This window comes from Salmo salar, chromosome ssa02 (genome assembly GCF_905237065.1).
Source record: "Salmo salar chromosome ssa02, Ssal_v3.1, whole genome shotgun sequence".
Taxonomy (NCBI): domain Eukaryota; kingdom Metazoa; phylum Chordata; class Actinopteri; order Salmoniformes; family Salmonidae; genus Salmo; species Salmo salar.
Window position 1 is genome coordinate 51287007 of NC_059443.1, and position 21834 is coordinate 51308840.

The following is a 21834-nucleotide window of genomic DNA, read 5'->3' on the forward strand; positions in this document are numbered from 1 at the left end:
CACTGTTGTAATGTGTGGCGGAAAGAAGCAAACATTATTTTTGTCCCCACCAGTGACTACGCTTTTCCACTTGTGCTCTAACTAGCTATCCCCCTTTCCCTTTCTTTAAATATTCTCATGAATGGATTTCACATGAATTCTTGGTTATTCCCATCTATGCAAATGGTATGTCCGGCATCTAGTGGTGTTTTGCAGTATGACATGACTGAAGTCCTGTCTATCTTTGTAACATGCTGACCAGACCAGACGTGTCGCGTGCGCAAGGGTTGCAAAAAACATGTACACATACATGTTATTCAATCATTGCACCCACACTGAGCATCTGCTTAGCCAGGTGCTAAAATAGAATTTGGTTCTATTTGTAACACTGGACGGCCGGCAAGTCCTGCATCTTCCATCTCCTCATTGGTTTTTAGGAGCATATACCCACGTGCATTTCCTCAATGGTTTTAAGGAGCATATATCAAATCAAATTTCAAATCAAATTTATTTATAAAGCCCTTCTTACATCAGCTGATATCTCAAAGTGCTGTATAGAAACCCAGCCTAAAACCCCAAACAGCAAGCAATGCAGGTGTAGAAGCACGGTGGCTAGGAACAACTCCCTAGAAAGGCCAGAACCTAGGAAGAAACCTAGAGAGGAACCAGGCTATGAGGGGTGGCCAGTCCTCTTCTGGCTGTGCCGGGTGGAGATTATAACAGAACATGGCCAAGATGTTCAAATGTTCATAGATGACCAGCAGGGTCAAATAATAATAATCACAGTGGTTGTCGAGGGTGCAACAGGTCAGCACCTCAGGAGTAAATGTCAGTTGGCTTTTCATAGCCGATCATTCAGGGTATCTCTACCGCTCCTGCTGTCTCTGGAGAGTTGAAAACAGCAGGTCTGGGACAGGTAGTACGTCCGGTGAACAGGTCAGGGTTCCATAGCCGCAGGCAGAACAGTTGAAACTGGAGCAGCAGCACAGCCAGGTGGACGGGGGACAGCAAGGAGTCATCAGGCCAGGTAGTCCTGAGGCATGGTCCTAGGGCTCAGGTTCTCCCAGAGAGAGAAAGAAAGCGAGAATTAGAGAGAGCATACTTAACCTGTTGGGGGTAGGGGGCAGTATTGACACGGCCGGATAAAAAACGTACCCGATTTAATCTGGTTACTACTCCTGCCCAGTAACTAGAATATGCATATAATTATTGGCTTTGGATAGAAAACACCCTAAAGTTTCTAAAACTGTTTGAATGGTGTCTGTGAGTATAACAGAACTCATATGGCAGGCAAAAACCTGAGAAGATTCTGTACAGGAAGTGCCCTCTCTGACCATTCCTTGGGCTTCTTGGCTCTGTTTATTGAAAACTTAGGATCTTTGCTGTAACGTGACACTTCCTACGGCTCCCATAGGCTCTCAGAACCCGGGAAAAAGCTGAATGATGTAATTCCAGCCGCTGGCTGAAAAACTTTAGCGCCTTTGGATAGTGGTCGATCAGAGGACCATCAGACTGAGGCTCGTGCACGAGGGGATCCCATGTTTTTATTTTCTCTCTCTTTGAACGTAAACACGCTTTCCCGGTTGGAATATTATCGCTTTTTTACGAGAAAAATCGCATAAAAATGGATTTTAAACAGCGTTTGACATGCTTCGAAGTACGGTAATGGAATATTTCGAATTTTTTTGTCACGATACGCGCCGGCGCGTCACCCTTCGTTACCCTTCGGATAGTGTCTTGAACGCACAAACAAAACAGAGGATATTTGAACATAACTATGGATTATTTTGAACCAAACCAACATTTGTTATTGAAGTAGAAATCCTGGGAGTGCATTCTGACGAAGAACAGCAAAGGTAATCAAATTTTTCTTATAGTAAATCTGAGTTTGGTGAGTGCCAAACTTGGTGGGTGTCAAAATAGCTAGCCCGTGATGGCGAGCTATCTACTCAGAATATTGCAAAATGTGCTTTGCCGAAAAGCTATTTTAAAATCGGACATAGCGATTGCATAAAGGAGTTCTGTATCAATAATTCTTAAAATAATTGTTATGTTTTTTGTGAACGTTTATCGTGAGTAATTTAGTAAATTCAACCGGAAGTTTGCGGTGGGTATGCTAGTTCTGAACGTCACATGCTAATGTAAAAAGCAGTTTTTTTATATAAATATGAACTTGATTGAACAAAACATGCATGTATTGTATAACATAATGTACTAGGAGTGTCATCTGATGAAGATCATCAAAGGTTAGTGCTGCATTTAGCTGTGGTTTGGGTTTATGTGACATTATATGCAAGCTTGAAAAATGGGTGTCTGATTATTTCTGGCTGGGTACTCTGCTGACATAATCTAATGTTTTGCTTTCGTTGTAAAGCCTTTTTGAAATCGGACAGTGTGGTTAGATTAACGAGAGTCTTGTCTTTAAAAAGGTGTAAAATAGTAATATGTTTGAGAAATTTAAGTAATAGCATTTCTAAGGTATTTGAATATCGCGCCACGGGATTCCACTGGCTGTTGAGTAGGTGGGACGATTTCGTCCCACATACCCTAGAGAGGATAAAGGTGAAATAAAATAAAATAAATTTAAAAATCCTCGCAGTGGCAGACCACGTGTAACAACACCTGCACAGGATCGGTACATCCAAACATCACGTCTGCGGGACAGGTACAGGATGGCAACAACAACTGCCCGAGTTACACCAGGAACGCACAATCCCTCCATCAGTGCTCAGACTGTCCGCAATAGGCTGAGAGAGGCTGGACTGAGTGCTTGTAGGCCTGTTGTAAGGCAGGTCCTCACCAGACATCACTGGCAAAAGCATTGCCTATGGGCACAAACCCACCGTCGCTGGACCAGACAGGACTGCCAAAAAGTGCTCTTCACTGACGAGACGCGGTTTTGTCTCACCAGGAGTGATGGTCGGATTCACGTTTATCGTCGAAGGAATGAAGGTTACACCGAGGCCTGTACTCTGAAGCGGGATCGATTTGGAGGTGTTGTCATTGCAGGCAGTCTCAACGCTGTGTATTACAGGGAAGACATCCTCCTCCCTCATGTGGTACACCTCCTGCAGGCTCATCCTGACATGACCCTCCAGCATGACAATGCCACCAGCCATACTGCTCGTTCTGTGCATGATTTCCTGCAAGACAGGAATATCAGTGTTCTGCCATGGTCAGCGAAGAGCCCGGATCTCAATCCCATTGAGCACGTCTGGGACCTGTTGGATCGGAGTGTGAGAGCTAGGGCCAATCCCCCCAGAAATGTCCGGGAACTTGCAGGTGCCTTGGTGGAAGAGTGGGGTAACATCTCACAGCAAGAACTGGCAAATCTGGTGCAGTCCATGAGGAGGAGATGCACTGCAGTACTTAACGCAGTTGGTGGCAACACCAGATACTGACTGTTACTTTTGATTTTGACCCCCCCTTTGTTCAGGGACACATTATTCCCTTTCTGTTAGTCACATTTCTGTGGAACTGGTTCAGTTTGTCTCAGCTGCTGAATCTTGTTATGTTCATACAAATATTTACACATGTTAAGTGTAAATAAATGCAGTTGACAATGAGAGGACGTTTCTTTTTTTGCTGAGTTTATCTATATATATATATATATATATATATATATATATATATATATATATATATACCGTATACAGTTGAATTCGGAAGTTTACATACACCTTAGCCAAATACATTTCAACTCAGTTTTCACAATTCCTGAAATGTAATCTTAGTAGAAATCCCCTGTCTTAGGTCAGTTAGGATCACCACTTTATTTTAAGAATGTGAAATGTCACTATAATAGAAGAGAGATTGATTTATTTCAGCTTGTATTTCTTTCATCACATTCCCAGTGGGTCAGAAGTTCACATATGATTTATTTCAGCTTGTATTTCTTTCATCACATTCCCAGTGGGTCAGAAGTTTACATACACTCAATTAGCATTTGGTAGCATTGCCTTTAAAATGTTTAACTTGGGTCAAACGTTTTGGGTAGCCTTCCAAAAGCTTCCCACGATAAGTTGGCAGAGCTGGTGTAACTGAATCAGGTTTGTAGGCCTTCTTGCACGCACACGCTTTTTCAGTCCTGCCCACACATTTTCTATAGGATTGAGGTCAGGGATTTGTGATGGTCACTCCAATACCTTGCCTTTGTTGTCCTTAAGCCATTTTGCCACAACTTTGGAAGTATCCTTGGGGTCATTCTCCATTTGGAAGACCCATTTGCGACCAAGCTTTAACTTCCTGACTGATGTTTTGAGATTTTGCTTTAATATATCCACATAATATTCCTCCCTCATGATGCCATCTATTTTGTGAAGTGCACCAGTCCCTCCTGTAGCAAAGCACCCCCACAACATGATGCTGCCACCCCTGTGATTCACGGTTGGGATGGTGTTCTTCGGCTTGCAAGCCTCCCCCTTTTTCCTCCAAACATAATGATGGCCATTATGGCCAAACAGGTCTGATTTTGTTTCATCATACCAGAGGACATTTCTCCAAAAAGTATGATCTTTGTCCCCATGTACAGTTGCAAACCTGAGTCTGTTTTTTTTATGGCGGTTTTGGAGCGGTGGCTTCTTCCTTGCTGAGCGGCCTTTCAGGTTATGTCAATATAGGACTCGTTTTACTGTGGATTTCGATACTTTTGTACCTGTTTCCTCCAGCATCTTCACAAGGTCCTTTGCTGTTGTTCTGGGATTGATTTGCACTTTTCGCACCAAAATATGTTCATCTCTAGGAGACAGAACACATCTCCTTCCTGAGCGGAATGACGGCTGCGTGGTCCCATGGTGTTTATACTTGCGTTCTATTGTTTGTACAGATGAACGTGGTACCTTCAGGCATTTGGAAATTGCCCCCAAGGATGAACCAGGCTTGTGGAGGTCTACAATTTTATTTCTGAGGTCTTGGCTGATTTCTTTTGATTTTCTCATGATGTCAAGCAAAGAGGCACTGAGTTTGAAGATAGGCCTTGAAATACATCCACAGGTACACCTCCAATTGACTCAAATGTTGTCAATTAGCCTATCAGAAGCTTCTAAAGCCATGACATCATTTTCTGGAATTTTCCAACCTGTTTAAAGGCACAGTCAACTTAGTGTATGTAAACTTCTGACCCATTGGAATTGTGATACAGTGAATTATAAGTGAAATAATCTGTCTGTAAACAATTGTTGGAAAAATTACTTGTGTCATGCACAAAGTAGATGTCCTAACCGACTTGCCAAAACTATAGTTTGTTAACAAGGCATTTGTGGAGTGGTTGAAAAATGGGTTTTAATGACTCCAACCTTAGTGAATGTAAACCTCCGACTTCAACTGTATATACATATTTTGTGCACACATTTGTTTACATCCTCGTTAGTGAGCATTTCTCCTTCGCCAAGATAATCGATCCACCTGACAGCTGTGGCATATCAAGAAGCTGATTAAACACCATGATCCTTACACAGGTGCACCTTGTGCTGGGGACAATAAAAGGCTACTCTAAAATGTACAGTTTTGTTACACAACACAATGCTACAGATCTTTCAAATGTTGAGGGAGCGGTCAATTCGCCATGCGGCTGCTGGAGTGTCTACCAAAGCTGTTGCCAGAGAATAGAATGTTAATTTCTCTACCATAAACCGCAGTACGTCCAATAAGCCTCACAACCGCAGACCACGTGTAACCATGCCAGCCCAGGACCTCCACATCCATTTACTTCACCAGCGGGATCATCTGAGACCAGCCACCCAGACAGCTGATGAAACTGTGGATTTGCACAATTGAAGAATTTCTGCACAAACTGTCAGAAACCATCTCAGGGAAGCTCATCAGCAAACTCGTCGTCCTCACCATGGTCTTGACCTAACTGCAGTTTGGCGTCGTAACCCGACTTCAGTGGGAAAATGCTCACCTTCGATGGCCGCTGGCACGCTGGAGAAGTTTGCTCTTCACGGATGAATCACAGTTTCAATTGCACCGGGCAGATAGCAGACAGCGAGCTGTTTGGTGATGTCATTGCTGTGGACAGCGAGTTCCCCATTTTGGCGGTGGGGTTATGGTATGGGCAGGCATAAGCTACAGACAACAAACACAATTGCATTTTATCTTTGGCAATTTGAATGCACAGAGATACCGTGACGAGATCCTGAGGCCCATTGTTGTGCCATTCATCCACCGCCATCACCTTATGTTTCAGCATGAATGCACAGGCCCATGTCATCGGATCTGTACACAATTCCTGGAAGCTGAAAATGTCCCAGTTCTTCCATGGCCTGCATACTAACCAAACATGTTACCCATTGAGCATGTTAGGGATGCTCTGGATTGACATGTACGACAGCGCGTTCCAGTTCCCGGCAATATCCGGCAACTTCACGCAACCAATGAAGGGGCTGGGAAAACATTCCACAGGCCACAATCAACAGCCTGATTAACTCTATGCGAAGGAAATGTGTTGCACTGCATGAGGCAAATGGTGGTCACACCAGATACTGACTGGTGTTCTGACCCATGCCCCTACCTTTAAGGTATCTGTGACCAACAGATGCATATCTGTATTCCCAGTCATGGGAAATCCATAGATTAGGGCATAATGCATTTATTTCAATTGACTGATTTGCTCATGTGAACTGTATTTCAGTAAAATCTTAAAAATTGTTGGATGTTACGTTTATATTTTTGGTCAGTGAATTATATATATTGTATATACACACATACTCACACATCAATTATGTTTTTATTAGGAAAAGTGACAATAACATTTACTTCCATTGTGTGTTTTTTCTCAAATAATTTCCTGTCTCTGTTTTTCTCTTTCCAGCTGAGTATACTTTTGGTTGATGAACCTCAGGTTTGAGGTCAATTCCATTTAAATTCCAGTCAATTCAGGAAGTACCTTGAAATTCCAATGAGGAACATGTGTCATTTGAATCTGGTTTAGTTTCTGAATTGACTGGCATTGAAATGGAATTAACCACAACCCGTGATGACGAATGATAAAATAATACATGCTGTATCTCAAAAAACACTAGAGGGCAACATTGCCTGGCATGTCTTGCAATGAGAATGGGGTTAGCGTTACGATATGGAATAGCATGAATACAATAATGAGGGAGTCCGTGTACAGCACTTTAAAATGAAAGTGAATGTGATCTCTAAAGCAAACGGGATATTGTTTGAAGAGATTCCTTTGGGTATGATGTTGATGGATGTCACGCAAGGAAGCTGAGTTGAGCTGAAAAATCGAAAGTGAAACTATCAGAGATACACTGTCAAAACATTGGAGGTAGAACGGGTAGGTTAATTACCTGAAAAAGGTAGAAACAATGTAAAAATATTTCAGTCAGTTGCACAACTTTGGGATCTATAAGGCATAGATTTTTGTTTTTCTACAGCGGTAACTATACAGTACTGGATTTATTGTTGTTACTATCTAACTTACATGTATGTTTTGCTTTCTCTCTCAGTCCTGTCAAATTACCACTGTACAGCTGTATTGGTGATCAGGGTTGACTTTAATTCAGTTAGTTCAGTAAAATGAAAAGTCTTCATAATAAATGATGGGAGATTTGAATTCAATTATTCACTGAATTGACCCCAGCCCTGGTGGTGACTATACAAAATACTCTTTATAGAGGGAGAAGATGGAGTTTAGTTCAGTCGAAAAGGTAGAGGTTTGTGTTGTTCAATGGCACCTTGTATACATTACGACATCATACTTTGTACTCAATCAGTAACTGAGAATATCTGTGTTGTAGTTCACGTTTAAATAACATTTCTGATTGAGCCGACATATGTAGCGTGTACCGTGAATGCAGTACCTTTGTCAATCGCCCTATAAAGTGAATCTTCGGTGCTTCAGATTGAATTTAGATTTAGTCAATAATCTTTTGGGGGGGAATAAATCATGGAAACATACTTTGAGTAAATAATAATTTGAGTGGTTAGATTTTAGAAAAGAAAACCTCTCTATATCTATGTCTTCAATATGTTTTTTCATCAATACATTATTGATGTGTGTGTACAACACATATAGCCTAACCCGGTACATATGGAACACCGTTTGGGTCTTGGCGTGTCAAAAAGATACACGTCAAATAACATTATTTGACGTGTCAAATAAGCTTCTTGACCAATCAGGACCTGAATAATGACTCCATGTCACATAATAATTTAACATGTTCATAAATTGTTTCCGTACTTATTACACATTGATTACACTCTCTTATTACACATTGATTACACCAGCTCTTTGGCATCACCTCAACTCGCGGTGTTTGGAGGAGGAGGAATGCTGCCTATGACCCCAAGAACACCATCCCCACCGTCAAACATGGAGGTGGAAACATTATGCTTTGGGGGTGTTTTTCTGCTAAGGTGACTGGACAACTTCACCGCATCAAAGGGACGATGGACGGGGCCATGTACCGTCAAATCTTGGGTGAGAACCTCCATCCCTCAGCCAGGGCATTGAAAATGGGTCGTGGATGGGTATTCCAGGATGACAATGACCCAAAACACATGGCCAAGGCAACAAAGGAGTGGCTCAAGAAGAAGCACATTAAGGTCCTGGAGTGGCCTAGCCAGTCTCCAAACCTTAATCCCATAGAAAATCTGTGGAGGGAGCTGAAGGTTCGAGTTGCCAAACGTCAGCCTCGAAACCTTAATGACTTGGAGAAGATCTGCAAAGAGGACTGGGACAAAATCCCTCCTGAGATGTGTGCAAACCTGGTGGCCAACTACAAGAAACGTCTGACCTCTGTGATTGCCAACAAGGTTTTTGCCACCAAGTACTAAGTCATGTTTTGCAGAGGGGTCAAATACTTATTTCCCTCATTAAAATGCAAATCATTTTATAAAATGCGTTTATAACAGAACATGGCCAAAATGTTCATAGATGACCAGCAGGGTCAAATAATAATAATCACAGTGGTTGTCGAGGGTGCAACAGGTCAGCACCTCAGGAGAAAGTGTCAGTTGGCTTTTCATAGCCGATCATTCAGAGTATCTCTACCGCTCCAGCTGTCTCTAGAGAGTTGAAAACAGCAAGTCTGGGACAAGGAGCACATCCGGTGAACAGGTCAGGGTTCCATAGCCGTAGGCAGAACAGTTGAAACTGGAGCAGCAGCACAGCCAGGTGCACTGGGGACAGCAAGGAGTCATCAGGCCAGGTAGTCCTGAGGCATGGTCCTAGGGCTCAGGTCCTCCGAGAGAGAGACAGAAAGAAAGAGAGAAAGAAAGAGAGAAGTAGAGAGAGCATACTTAAATTCACACAGGACACTGGATAAGACAGGAGAAATACTCCAGATATAACAGACTGACCCTAGCCCCCCCGACACATAAACTACTGCAGCATAAATACTGGAGTCTGAGACAAGAGAGGTCGGGAGACACTGTGGCCCACTCCGATGATAACACCGGACAGGGCCAAACAGGCAGGATATAACCCTACCCACTTTGCCAAAGCACAGCCCCCACACCACTAGAGGGATATCTTCAACCACCAACTTACCATCATGAGACAGGGCCGAGTATAGCCCACAAAGATCTCCGCCACGGCACAACCCAAGGGGGGGGGCGCCAACCCAGACAGGAAGATCAAGTGACGCACTCAAGTGCGTCACTCAAGTGACGCACCCCTCCTAGGGACGGCATGGAAGAGCACCAGTAAGCAAATTGATATAAAACATCCCCACAATTTTTTTTTAAATGCTCACGACTTTCTACCAAATGAGCACAAATTTATATAAAACATGGCTACAAATTATGAAACGAGCTCACAAATTGTAAAATATCCACGTACTGTAATATACATCCACTATACTTTTAGTTTTGGATGTTATGATGATATTCCCTGGAGGTCGGGGCCCACAGGGCAGGTGCCCTGCGTGCCCATTCGGTAATCTGGCCCTGATCATCAAGTTAAACCACAGGTATTGTTGTTACACATCCTCACACTGTCTTGGAGGATAAAACTGAGACTGTAGCCAGCTTCCATTTTACCTAATTTTATTGTCCAAAGAATGTTCTCATAGTCCAGAAGTATTGGATGAAAATCCACAATGTTGCTGCCATACAGGAGCACTGACCAATCTGCCTCCAAAAGAGGACTGCTGGTTTTGAGGATGTGTGGAGGTCAGTGGTTGATGATCTGAGCACCCCCTGAGATGGTGAGTATGGTTTCAGTAGACCACTATTGAGCTGGTAGATCAGATAGGAGCTTCGAGGAAAGGTCATTTAGTGCTTTGAATATGGTTCATATTGCCTTGTAGTGAATTTAGGACTTGGACAAGGAGTCAATGCAGCTTAAAAATGCATTTACATGGGGGTTTGGATGATAGTGTCAAATTTCTTAGAATGAACGAAAATATTGGAGTTTGGGGACTGGAGGGGTTAATAGTCAAGTTGGGAAATGTGCAAATATTTAGATACAAATATATAGTCAAGTTGGGGACTATTCAGATATTCCTGTTGAAAAAGAGAAAAGACAGAAAGGTATAATCTTACAGTATATTAAATTCATCCCATTGGGCCAAAACTGGTTGAATAAACGTTATTTCCACCTCTTTCCAACAACAACAAAAAAGCTATGTGATGACGGTGAATCAATGTGGAACACACAATTGGATTTTTTTTCACCCAACTTTTAACCAACATTTTTGGTTGTTTTCACATTTTGGTTGATTTCCCAAGTTTAAATCAAAACTAGACATTGAACTGATGTCTGTGCCCAGTGGGATTGGATTTCTGTAATCATATCAGCTCATTTGTCATACTTCTTCTAATCATCCAGAGAGAATGTGCCTTTCTTTGAGGTTAACCTTTGAGATGACCTCCCTCAAGGATTCTCGCTCTTTCCTCGGCGAATTTGTCCCACATTTTAGTGGCCACGTTTCTCAAGATATTGCGACCATGATGCCTGAGAACAAAGATATTAATATCATCTTAAACGTGCAACATATCAAATCATATCTGCTGTCTGTGATTAAAAACAGTAATCAATTGATGGCAACCTGAGAAAAAAATATCCCATCAAAATAAGACATACTTTAGGTAGAATTTGCAAGAGGGTCGGTTTGAGTAATGCACCGCATTACCTGATCTACAAATCATCTCAACTATCTAACAACTGGGTTTTAACCGTTCATTATTATGAAAATCTTAGCGGATTTTCCTATGCCACGTAGCACTTATTTGTGTTTACAATACTATTCCCCTCCAAGAGAACCTGTGGTTGTTTTGGAATACCTAAAATCCGCAATTCAATCCATGACACCCTTTTAGCATAGATGCTGTAGACAGCCGACAATGTGGCTTTTAAAGGCAATTTCAATTTGTATTTGTGGTAAACGCTGCAGATGTCAACTCAAGAGTAAATTACCTTTAAAAACTGCATTGTCGGCGATCTAGTGCTATAGCGAGCCATGGATTGAATCACGGCCTAAATTAAGGCCGGCCATTATGTTTAAGCAAGCTACTTTACAGGAGGAACTTCCCACCTGACTTCCTGTGCAGGGTCCACAGCCAGTTTACTGACGGCAATCAAGAAACGGTCAGTGAGGTCTTTCTTCCCCGACAGGAGACGAGCCATCCCCATGACCTCAGCCAGTCACTCGAGGTGCTGAGCTGTGCAGCTCCTCACCGCAGCGTTACGGTGGCTGAGGAAGGAAAAACAGAGCACATCAGTTACATGTCATAGAGATACATGAGTTAGGAGACGAATGATAATGGAATGTATTGATGAAGTCTCATCGATGGATCAAAATGTTCGGTAAGACTTTATATTAAGGTCCCTTAATGTACCATTTATAAACTGTTTGTGAAGAGTTTGCTTAACATTTATTAATCATTATTCCTACATTTGTAAATGTCAATAAGAAATCTATAAATTGTTATTTACACATTTATAAACAATATTTTAAATGATTTGTTCATGATTTATCAGGTAATTAATAAGGTGTTTGATCATAGTATGTTCACAATTTGTAAATGATTAATAATGTACTACTAATGTACTATAAACCAGTTATAAAGGAGTTATTGTCAAGGTATTTGTTAATGGTTGATTAATGGTTTGACTCACCATTAATATACATATTTATAAATGTATTTATAAATGTCACGAATGGTGTATTTGTTAATGAGTGCCTTTATGAATGTGAGTACATGCACTTACTAATACCTCAGTCCCTCACTAATACCCCCTAATCTAAAGTGTTCCCTATATATACTTTATAAATGTTTATAAATGACTTGTTACTCCCAAAGGCTAGCACACATCAGTAGACAGTACCTCTCCACCAATGGCTAAAAATAATCTAAATAACGCAATGGTAAAATAAGAAGTACACAACACACGGAAGTATAAGACATAAGAAAAAAATGTGATTCCATTAAAATGTGACATCTAGAGTTGGGGTGAGTTGCTGCCGGAAGTGTTGTGGAATAACCTAGCATGCTGATGAAAAAGGCAGTTAATTAAAAACTAGCAGTATTTCAATCTTCTCGATTTCGAGGCTTGGATAATGAGAAGATTAGGAGTACAGCATACCTTCCATCCCTGGATTGAGATACGTTTTCAAGCAATATCCCTTTTCCTTCACCACGGTGAAAACATATTGCCATAGGACCGTTTCGACTTGATGGCAGACTGAACTTGAAGTCGAGCTTTGGCTAACTAACCACAGTAACATAATTAAACTCAAAATATGCTATTATGTTATTTTGAAAGAACCTCTTAAGGATCGGACCCTTCAATTTTCACCAAAAATGACATACCCAATTCTAACTGCCTGTAGCTCAGGACCTGAAGCAAGGATATGCATATTCTTGATACCATGTGAAAGGAAACACTTTGAAGTTTGTGGAAATGTTAAATGAATGTAGGACAATATAACAAATTAGATCTGGTAAACGTTTTTTTTTGTGTTTTTTTATACCATCGTCTTTGAAATGCAAGAGAAAGGCCATAAGGTATTATTCCAGCCCAGGGGCAATTTCGATTATGGCCACTAGATGGCAGCAGTGTCAGTGCAATGTTTTAGACTGATCCAATGTATCTCTGTACAAATGTTGTATCAAGACTGCCCAAATGTGCCTAATTGGTTTATCAATACCTTGTGCACTCTTCTCAAACAAATAGATTGGTATTCTTTCACTGTAATACCTACTGTAAATTGGACAGTGCAGTTAGATTAACAAGAATTTAAGCTTTCTGCCCATATATGTCCTGGGAAATGTTTCTGTTATGTACAACCTCATGCTAATCACATTGGCCTACGTTAGCTCAACCATCCCGCGGGGGGGGGGGGACTGATCCCGTAGAGGTTTAATATCATAATGTTGTAACGGACGTCGTAAGGATTGGACCAAGGTGCAGCGGGAACGTGTATACTCATCTGCTTTATTTATTGAAAAGAAGGAAAAAACTAAAGAAACACGTATACAAAACAACGAATGACACTACAGTCCTGTCAGGTGCACAGACACAAAACAGGAGACAACTACCCACCAATCCCATTACAAAAACTACCCCTATACATAGGACCTTCAATCAGAAGCAACGAGGAGCGATCTGCTTCCAATTGAAGGTCAACCCCATTAACTAAACATAGAAATAGAAAGACTAAAACTAACATAGAAATAAACTGACAAGAACATAACCCAACACACCCCGAAACACTCTAAACAAACACCCCTCTTACATAGGAACATAGCCCAACAAACCCCGAACCACATAAAACAAACACCTCCTGCCACGTCCTGACCAAACTACAATAACAAATAACCCCTTTACTGGTCAGGACGTGACAAATGTTTCTTAAGACCTGCCTAAATGAAAACATTTGAATATTTGTGATGGTGTTTAATAAATTGATTGACTTTGTAGTGTGGTAGTATTTGATATATAACTATTTATGCATTAAAATGTTTATCTTTTACACTATAAAGATACTTAAAATATGCAAGCAAGCATTAGGCAATGAGTTGACATTGACTAGCAAGAATTGGACTGAGAGTGGAAAGGTATTTAACATTATGAAATCATATACAAGGCATTAACAAACATTACAATGCAATACCTTATGCATGATCAGAGAGGGAGAGAGAGAGAAGTCATAGCCTGAAAAGCCATGCCCAAGAGTCGCTGGGGTGGAGAGAGAGAGAGCGTATCTCACTAGCGCAGGTCAGGAACAAAGAAAAAGAGAGACAATGATTCTGACTCTTTTAAAAGCCTCTGAGTTGTTAGAATAAAACAATGTGAGTTGTTGACCAATATGCTACTATAAAAGTGAACTTCCAATCAGATATCAGACCTAGAGATGTAAACACAAATGAAACTCTGCTACCCAGAGTGGTGATGATAATTGGTGAGATAATTGTAATTATAAACCGGGTGGTTCGAGCCCTGAATGCTGATTGGCTGAAAGCCGTGGTGTATAACCTACCATTTGGTTTTGAAATATTGAAACCAAACCATATGATTTGAATGATGTAAGTAAACAGGAAAAGGTGACTGTAAGAAGCACTCACAATTTCAAATAGGCTACATGTCGTATTAAACAGCATATAAACACTCTAAATAGGTCAGGAGTCAGACATGTAGCCTAATACGAAATGTATTTGTAGTAGAGTTAAAATGGTTATTCCATCAAACTTCAAATTATTAGAATAGTACACAACGCAGAACAGAACAACCAGGTTGAGGGCCAAAGCCCGCGAACAGGAATTTTCCAAGTTCAGACAGAAGGGGGGAGTCAGATCGCTTTGATCGCCAGGAACTTTACTTTTGGTGTCTATTTTTAATTGTTGCGCTACTGGTGCTGCCTGTTGATGTTAGGTAGGCAGTTACAGTAGCTGAATGATGTTAACATCTTCGGGTTTTATTTCATTAAATGTATTTTATTTCATCTGGGTGCATGCGTCACCTACTAACACCCTGGTACTACCCGTAGCTGCCGTTCTCCTCAGTCCGAGAAAACACTGAGAAAGGTGTGTCTTGCAGATTACTCCTTTGTAGAAGTCCATAACGTGAAATAAATAAAACATCCCAAGGTTAATGCTGTAGATATTGTTATAAGGGAATGTGAGACTATAGAAACATGTAACTTTCAGAGTTTTATTGTTGTTATTAATATAGTTTACAGAGTGCTAAAAGTGCTCCTGTTGATAGCTAGCATGCCTTTCTGTGATGCAGACTGGGAGCTAACAGTACGGGCGTTGCATTATGGGAGATGTAGTTTGGTCCTCTAAGGTATGAATGGGATAGAGGCGATTTCACGTTGTAACTTGTTTGTGCTGCAGTGTTTTTTGTAAATGAGTTGTTGTATTTTGGTACTGTCAACACTATGTAAGTTCCGTGTAAGCTCAGCATTTAAACAACATTTTGTTGTATTAAATCGTTATAGTCTATAAATTGCACATACATGCTGATTGACTAACTTAGAATTAAATACAAATTAAATGAAAAATGCCTCATTAGGCTCAATCTACAGTGCCTTTGAATTCATTTTTAGAAACATGAGTTTGGCCAGAGTCTGTAGCTTCAGGCTCATGTGATTGTGCCTGGAGAGCAGGCCAGCCGCAGAGAATACCCTCTCTGTCACGTCCTGACCAGTAGAGGGTGTAGTTGGGTCAGGACGTGGCAGAAGGGAGTGAGTGTTTTATTGTTTCATTTAATTTTGGCCGTGTGACTTCCAATCAAGCACAGCTGTAGAGGGTTGTGGTTGATTGGGAGTCACACATAAGTTGCCTACGTTTCCGTTGTGTGGGTGTGGGTAATTGCTCTTGTCACAGTTGTTGCACCTGACAGGACTGTGTTGGCTGTCAGTTTTGTTGTTTTGTGAATTGCATAGTGTTCGTGACTTTAAAAATGACGAACCCTAACTCCGCCGCATTTTGGTCCACTTCTTCCGTAGACAGCCGTTACACTCTCAGCTCTTGCAGAGCCACTTGGGATGTTAAACACCGTTTGGGCCACTAATGCCAGGCTGGGCAGGGATGCGTAGTTATTTTTATTTTGTTCTGTAGGTAGGCCTAAAGGATTTTAGGTCAAATATCCCTATCAAAACAGAACGCTCCTTGAAAGAGGTAATAGAGTTAGTTAGCATGCCATCAATGATGGCCTATTGTGTAGATAATAGAAGGAAAATTAACTGAACTTTTTAGAGATTATTTTTTGTTCATAAATAATGCGCTAAAATGACACACTTAGCTAGCTACCCACCTCGTTCCTTTCTGTTAGCATGTACACGTAGTAAGTACATGCTTTCGGGACTACCTGTCTTTTCATTCTTTAGTTGTGAACACTACATAACCGCACTCCCTCTCTTGCTCTTGGTCCTCCTCATCTTTGTAAGTCTCCTTGATTTTTCACCTGTGTGTTTTATCAGCTTCTTTATGAAGATATTTAGAATATTAGATGACAGTAGCTAAAGCAAGGTGCTATAGCAGCACACAAGTAGACTACAAATGCATGCTGGGCCGGGCATGCCCTGAGCTTGTAAAATGAGTGCTACTGGAGCACTACTGGAGCGAAATTGAAGGGGGCGAGAAAGCCGAAGCTCCAGCCTCTGGGAAACTTGCTCCACGATCCAGTCAAATAGGGCAAGCTCCACTCCGCTCACATACTCTGGCATGGCCACACCCTAGGTGGGACTGACTTTGCAGCTATCTGCATCTCAGTCAGACTTATCGCTTTGGAGCCTATTTGTGCTCTGTTCTAACAAATCTCGCTGCGCATCATGTAGAAATGACCTAGTCTGATCATGCTCTTTTCATATGCTTGAAGTTCTGCTTCCAATTGCTCTATGCTGCGCTCTGATTTCCTGTGGGAAGTTCATCAGTAGTTTGCTGTGTTGCTATTAGTTTTTCCCGAGTAAAAGCACAGCAAGCTTTAGAATTAACATTCTCTCGTATTTATTCTTATGCATGTCAATACACTGAGTATACAAAACATTAAGAACGTCTTCTCTTTCCATGACAGACTGACCAGGTGAATCCAATTATTGATGTCACTTGTTAAATCCACTTCAATCAGTATAAATGAAGGGGAGGTGACAGGTTAAATAAGGATTTTTAAGTTTTGAGACAATGTAATATTGCCTGTGTGTAGAGGAGTCAGGCGCAGGACAGCAGATATGAGTAATAACCATAATTTACTCAAATATTCACAAATACAACGCAATAATTCGAGCCCACAATAACGGACCGTAGTACAAACAATCACTCACAAACAAACATGGCGGAACAGAGGGTTAAATAATGAACAAGTAATTGGGGGAATGAAATCAGGTGTGTAAGACAAGGACAAAACAAATGGAAAATGAAAAGTAGATCGGCGATGGCTAGAAGGTCGGTGACGTAGACTGCCGAACGCCGCCCGAACAAGGAGAGGGACCGACCTCGGCGGAAGTCGTGACAGACAATATGGACATGGATTGTGTATGTGTGCCATTCAGAGGGTGAATGGGCAAGACAATATTTAAGTGCCTTTGAACGGGGGGCTAGGGTCATATTGTTATATCCGGTGTAATTCTCCTGTCTTATCTGATGTCCTGTGTGATCATATATATATACTCCCTCTAATTCTCCTTTCTTTCTCGCTCTCCCCTCTCGGAGGACCTGAGCCCTAGGACCATGCCTCAGGACTATCTGGCCTGACGACTCCTGGCTGTCCCCGTCCCTAGTCCACCTGGTCGTGCTGCTGACCCTGTTTCTGCTGTTCTGCCTGCGGCCATAGAACCCTGACGTGTTCACCAGACCCCCCCCCCGGCCCCCCTATGTTTGGTATACTCAGTGCATATTGCCAGCACTAAAGAATTTCATCCCTATTCGAATCAAATGTGAGAACATTCTTGCCTGTTTTGATCAAATCATTAATACGAGGCGATTTCCATAACTCAAAAATATAGATTGCTTGCATATTCGCCTTCACATAGGCCACATGTTCATTATATATGATAATTTTATTTGTTTAACTAGGCAAGTCAGTTAAGAACAAACTCTTATTTTCAATGACGGCCTAGGAACTGTGGGTTAACTGCCTTGTTCAGGGGCAGAACGACAGATTTTTACCTTGTCAGCTTGGTGGATTCGATCTTGCAACCTTTTGGTTACAAGTCCAACGCGCTAACCACTAGGCTACCTGCTGCCCCAATAGAATAGAATAAACTCAAATTTAGTCCAAAGTATCTGTAAGATATATCACATCGGGGTCACCATTTACTGTAGTGTCGAATTAGAGGAAATTAACTTTAATATGCACATGTTTCTCTCCGCCGTCAAGAGGGGTGCCATAATTTTTGGGGGCCCGCTTGGTGTGGGGGCCTCCCAACCAAACCTCCCCAAGAGGCTAAAGCCGGCCCTGCTCTGGAGCATCACTTTCATATAAAGTGTTAACAAATGTTCTTGTGTTGAGATGACATACATCCACTGCTAATTAGGTCCGGGACGATACCAGTATCCAAAACACGAAGCGGATTTAACTTCTTTAGGAAAGCAGACGTAATGTTGGAAACAAATGTCATTATGTTGTCATCCTGAGTAATATTCACTTATTTTCCAAGCTATGTCACACAATATTTTAAATACAGCAGGTTTTTAAAGGACCAAAGGGTGAGATCTGCTTTGTGTTTTCATTTTTGCCATTGAAAATATATTGCGATACTGGCATTGTCCCGGCCCTAATACTTGCCTTCATTGCACATTTAGACTTGCCATTTGCCTTGATTGCACATTTATACATCCCACTTAATAACATACATTGTACTTAATTGTTTTACTTGTACATTTTTTGCGCTCTTTTATTTGCACTTCTGGTCAGATGCTAACTGCATTTCGTTGTACTGTACTTGTACTTGTTCAATGACCATAAAGTTGAATCTAATCTAAGGTATACCTAAGCGAGCAGTGACCATTTTGCACCAGAAAGTTCAGGTCTGTTTGGAGTGAATCCTAACTTCCACTCGAGTCAAACTTTCAATGTGAGACAAAGTGAACATTTGTGGAAGTCCGGATCTACCCCTTAGTGAGTGTTAATTGACCCCTCTCCCTCTTTACCTCAGCCCACCGACCAGCAGGGCATTCATGACACGGGTAGGGGTGCAGCTCTGCACCATGTGACCCAGGGCACAGTTGGCGCCCTGCCGGATGAAGGTGTTGGCCTCGCTGGCTTTGTGCAGCAGCACGCGTGCCGTCCCCTCCACCTCACTGTCCATGGCCCTCTGGAGGTGGACGTACATGTCACCCAGTGTGGCCATGGCAGCACAGGACACTGCAGAGCGCAGGTTCTTCACCTGAATCATAATAACATGCACAGGACCAGCTATTAATGTTGAGCAGTACAACCCACGAACATCAGAAACATGACACAATAATTTGACTTGTTCTCCAAATGTAGCAGATTTGTGCAGATGAATGAAGAGGGCAGTGAATGAATACAGCTACCTCATTTATAATGGCAAGGCAGATATCATGGAGTTTAGGCATCAGTATGTCCATGTGGTTCTGAGCCATCACACGGAGAGAGGTCAAGCCCTCAATCTTCTTCTCCCTGCAATTCAGTGTAAGAAACGTAAGCAATTTCGACAACATTTTCCAAAAACATTATAATGATGTTCATCAATTAGGACTCTGGTCTCTTAATTTCAGAAGTTTCTACGCTCTATGGAGCAAATCTACATTTCCAAGGACACTACACTGTGCTTCCTTTAGCCTAGCTCCATTGGTCTTGTCTACAGTGAATGCTCACCAGTCATCAGAGGCAGAGTGGAGCAGCTTGAAGGTCTTAGTCAGGGCCTGCTCTGGGTTGGACAGGGGCTGCAACCTGGCCTGGTCTTGACTTTTCTTTATTTGGCCCTTTGGCTCACTGGCTGCCTTCTTGTCTATGGGTTGACAGCAGACATCTATCTCTCTGTGAACTGTATGTATTTATTTATGTATTTACTAATTTCCATATCGGTTTGTACTTTTAACACTAGAACATCTTAGTTAGTAATATATCCTTTTAAATTTAGCACACATTTTTGTTGGTGCTCACCCTGCTCAGAAGCAGGGTCTAAATAGCCTTGAGCAAAGGTTATCTCACTGTGCAACAGGCAAAGCAAGTGTGGAAAAATGTCTTAGCCCTGGGCTAAAGCCATTTGTGTCCGTTCCCTTCCTACTGTCTTTCTATCAATCTACCTAGCTTCATCTCCCTGTCTAATTTACATTAGTGTGAGTACGTGAGAGGGACTGACCTGAGCCGGTGGCAGCCTTTGGCAGGCTAAGGAACCTTATAGGCCGAGGCAGTTTGCTCCTGGGCTTGGTAGGAGGGGGAGCAGGCCTGGGTGGGCTGTCACGCGACTTGACCGGGGTCCCAACATCCAAGTAGTCACGGAGCTCCGCAGGGGTGTTCATATCCACTGAGCTCAGGCTTCCCAAGGAGCTGGTGGCTATTTCCCCCATGGGAACTTCTCCTGCTCATGGCCTTCACCTCATGTACCACCTTTGGCGCAGACCAGAAAAGAATGCTCCCATCAAAGAAATGCATATAGAACTAGTATATACATAAACTAATACACAGAGAGATCCTGTATTCTAGGATCTACTCTATCATGCTGTCAAAGAGAGCATCCTTTCTAACCTGTACCCCTACACACTGTACCCCCTCAACTAACCTGTAGCCCCGCACACTGACTCGGTACCGATGCCCCCTGTATATAGCCTCGTTATTGTTATGTCATTGTGTTACTTTTTTTATTATTATTGTTTACATTAGTTTATTTGGTAAATATTTTCTTAACTCTTCTTGAACTGCACTGTTGATTTCAAGGTAAGGTCTACACTTGTTGTGTTTGGCGCATGTTACAAATAAAGTTTGATTTGACTTTAAGACATGGAACCACTATCTGTTTTGGCAATTTATCAATCCAAGTATAATTCTGAACTGCAAATTTTCACATTTACAATAAATTCAAAGTCCATCCTACCTTCCAGGCCTCCTCCTTCAGGTGAGCCTCGATGTCCCTCACCTCCTCCATCAGGTCAATGGGTCCATTGTTGTCAGGACAGCCATGGTCCGACTGGACTTTCAGGGCTTTGACTCCCCGCCTGCCCTTCTTCTTCTTGCCCCTCTTGGAGGGAGCTCCAGTGGGAGGGACGGGAACAGGCCGCACGCTACTGCTGCTGAATGACTTATTTACCTGGATGGACTCCAGAGAGTGAGATCCGGGTCCAACTTCGGCTCCGTCCACCCCCACTACGTTCTTCAGTGGGGACAGAGCTATGTGTTCAAGCCTTCGGGGCAAAGGCCTCGGTGGAGTTTTCGGCCGCGGAATGCACTGAATAGAGGGGACGAAGTGGTGCGCGAAGGTGCTGCCAACCCCGATGAGAGTAGTCCGGACATAATTCTCATGGATAGCACTTATCTTTCTTTGCTTTGCTTCCATGGCCTCTCTCTCAGCATCTGCAGAAGTTTGGCATCACTGATGAAGCCACGATGGCCCTCTGGGATTGGGTAGCTCTCCTGATAGCCCTGGATCACAATGGTATAGTATGAAATGAATAGCAGAAGTGAAGTAGTCAAAATAGTTTCCACAGTGTGTCATATAAAGCTTTTAAGCTAAAGATGTTATGCATGTAGGCCTACTGTATGTCTATGAAACCATAAAATAAACACAGTGATATTTTTGAAAAACTGATGAGCCTTATAAAACTTGAAAACTTTTGCTTCCTCAAGTGTTTGATGACGCTCTTCATCTGAGAGTTCTCTTTCTGGAGTTTGTCAAACTCACTTGATTTTCTTCTTCGATAAGCCATTGATGATAAATATTAACACTATCAAAATAAGAACTTAACCTATCTCTGTGAGAGATCTATCATGAA

General features: G+C 42.0%; 1 protein-coding gene across 5 annotated transcripts in view; it reads right to left on the minus strand.

Moving 5' to 3' along the window:
- LOC106585345 (TOG array regulator of axonemal microtubules protein 1-like) overlaps nucleotides 1–21834 on the minus strand; it is a 38582-nt gene extending 16748 nt beyond the window's left edge. The window contains exons 1-9 of one of the 5 annotated variants that reach the window (XR_006761370.1): nucleotides 21744–21834; nucleotides 20940–21484; nucleotides 20208–20455; nucleotides 19721–19853; nucleotides 19417–19522; nucleotides 19030–19265; nucleotides 11612–11627; nucleotides 9773–10888; nucleotides 9511–9611 (exon numbers count right to left, since the gene is read on the minus strand). Coding sequence is in view for 3 of the 5 variants with exons in the window: in XM_045705585.1 (XP_045561541.1) it covers nucleotides 10850–10888; nucleotides 11612–11627; nucleotides 19030–19265; nucleotides 19417–19522; nucleotides 19721–19853; nucleotides 20208–20415 (738 nt within the window). In the remaining 2 variants the exon portion in view is untranslated. The other 4 variants (XR_006761369.1, XM_045705585.1, XM_045705576.1 and 1 more) reach the window with 4 other exon arrangements.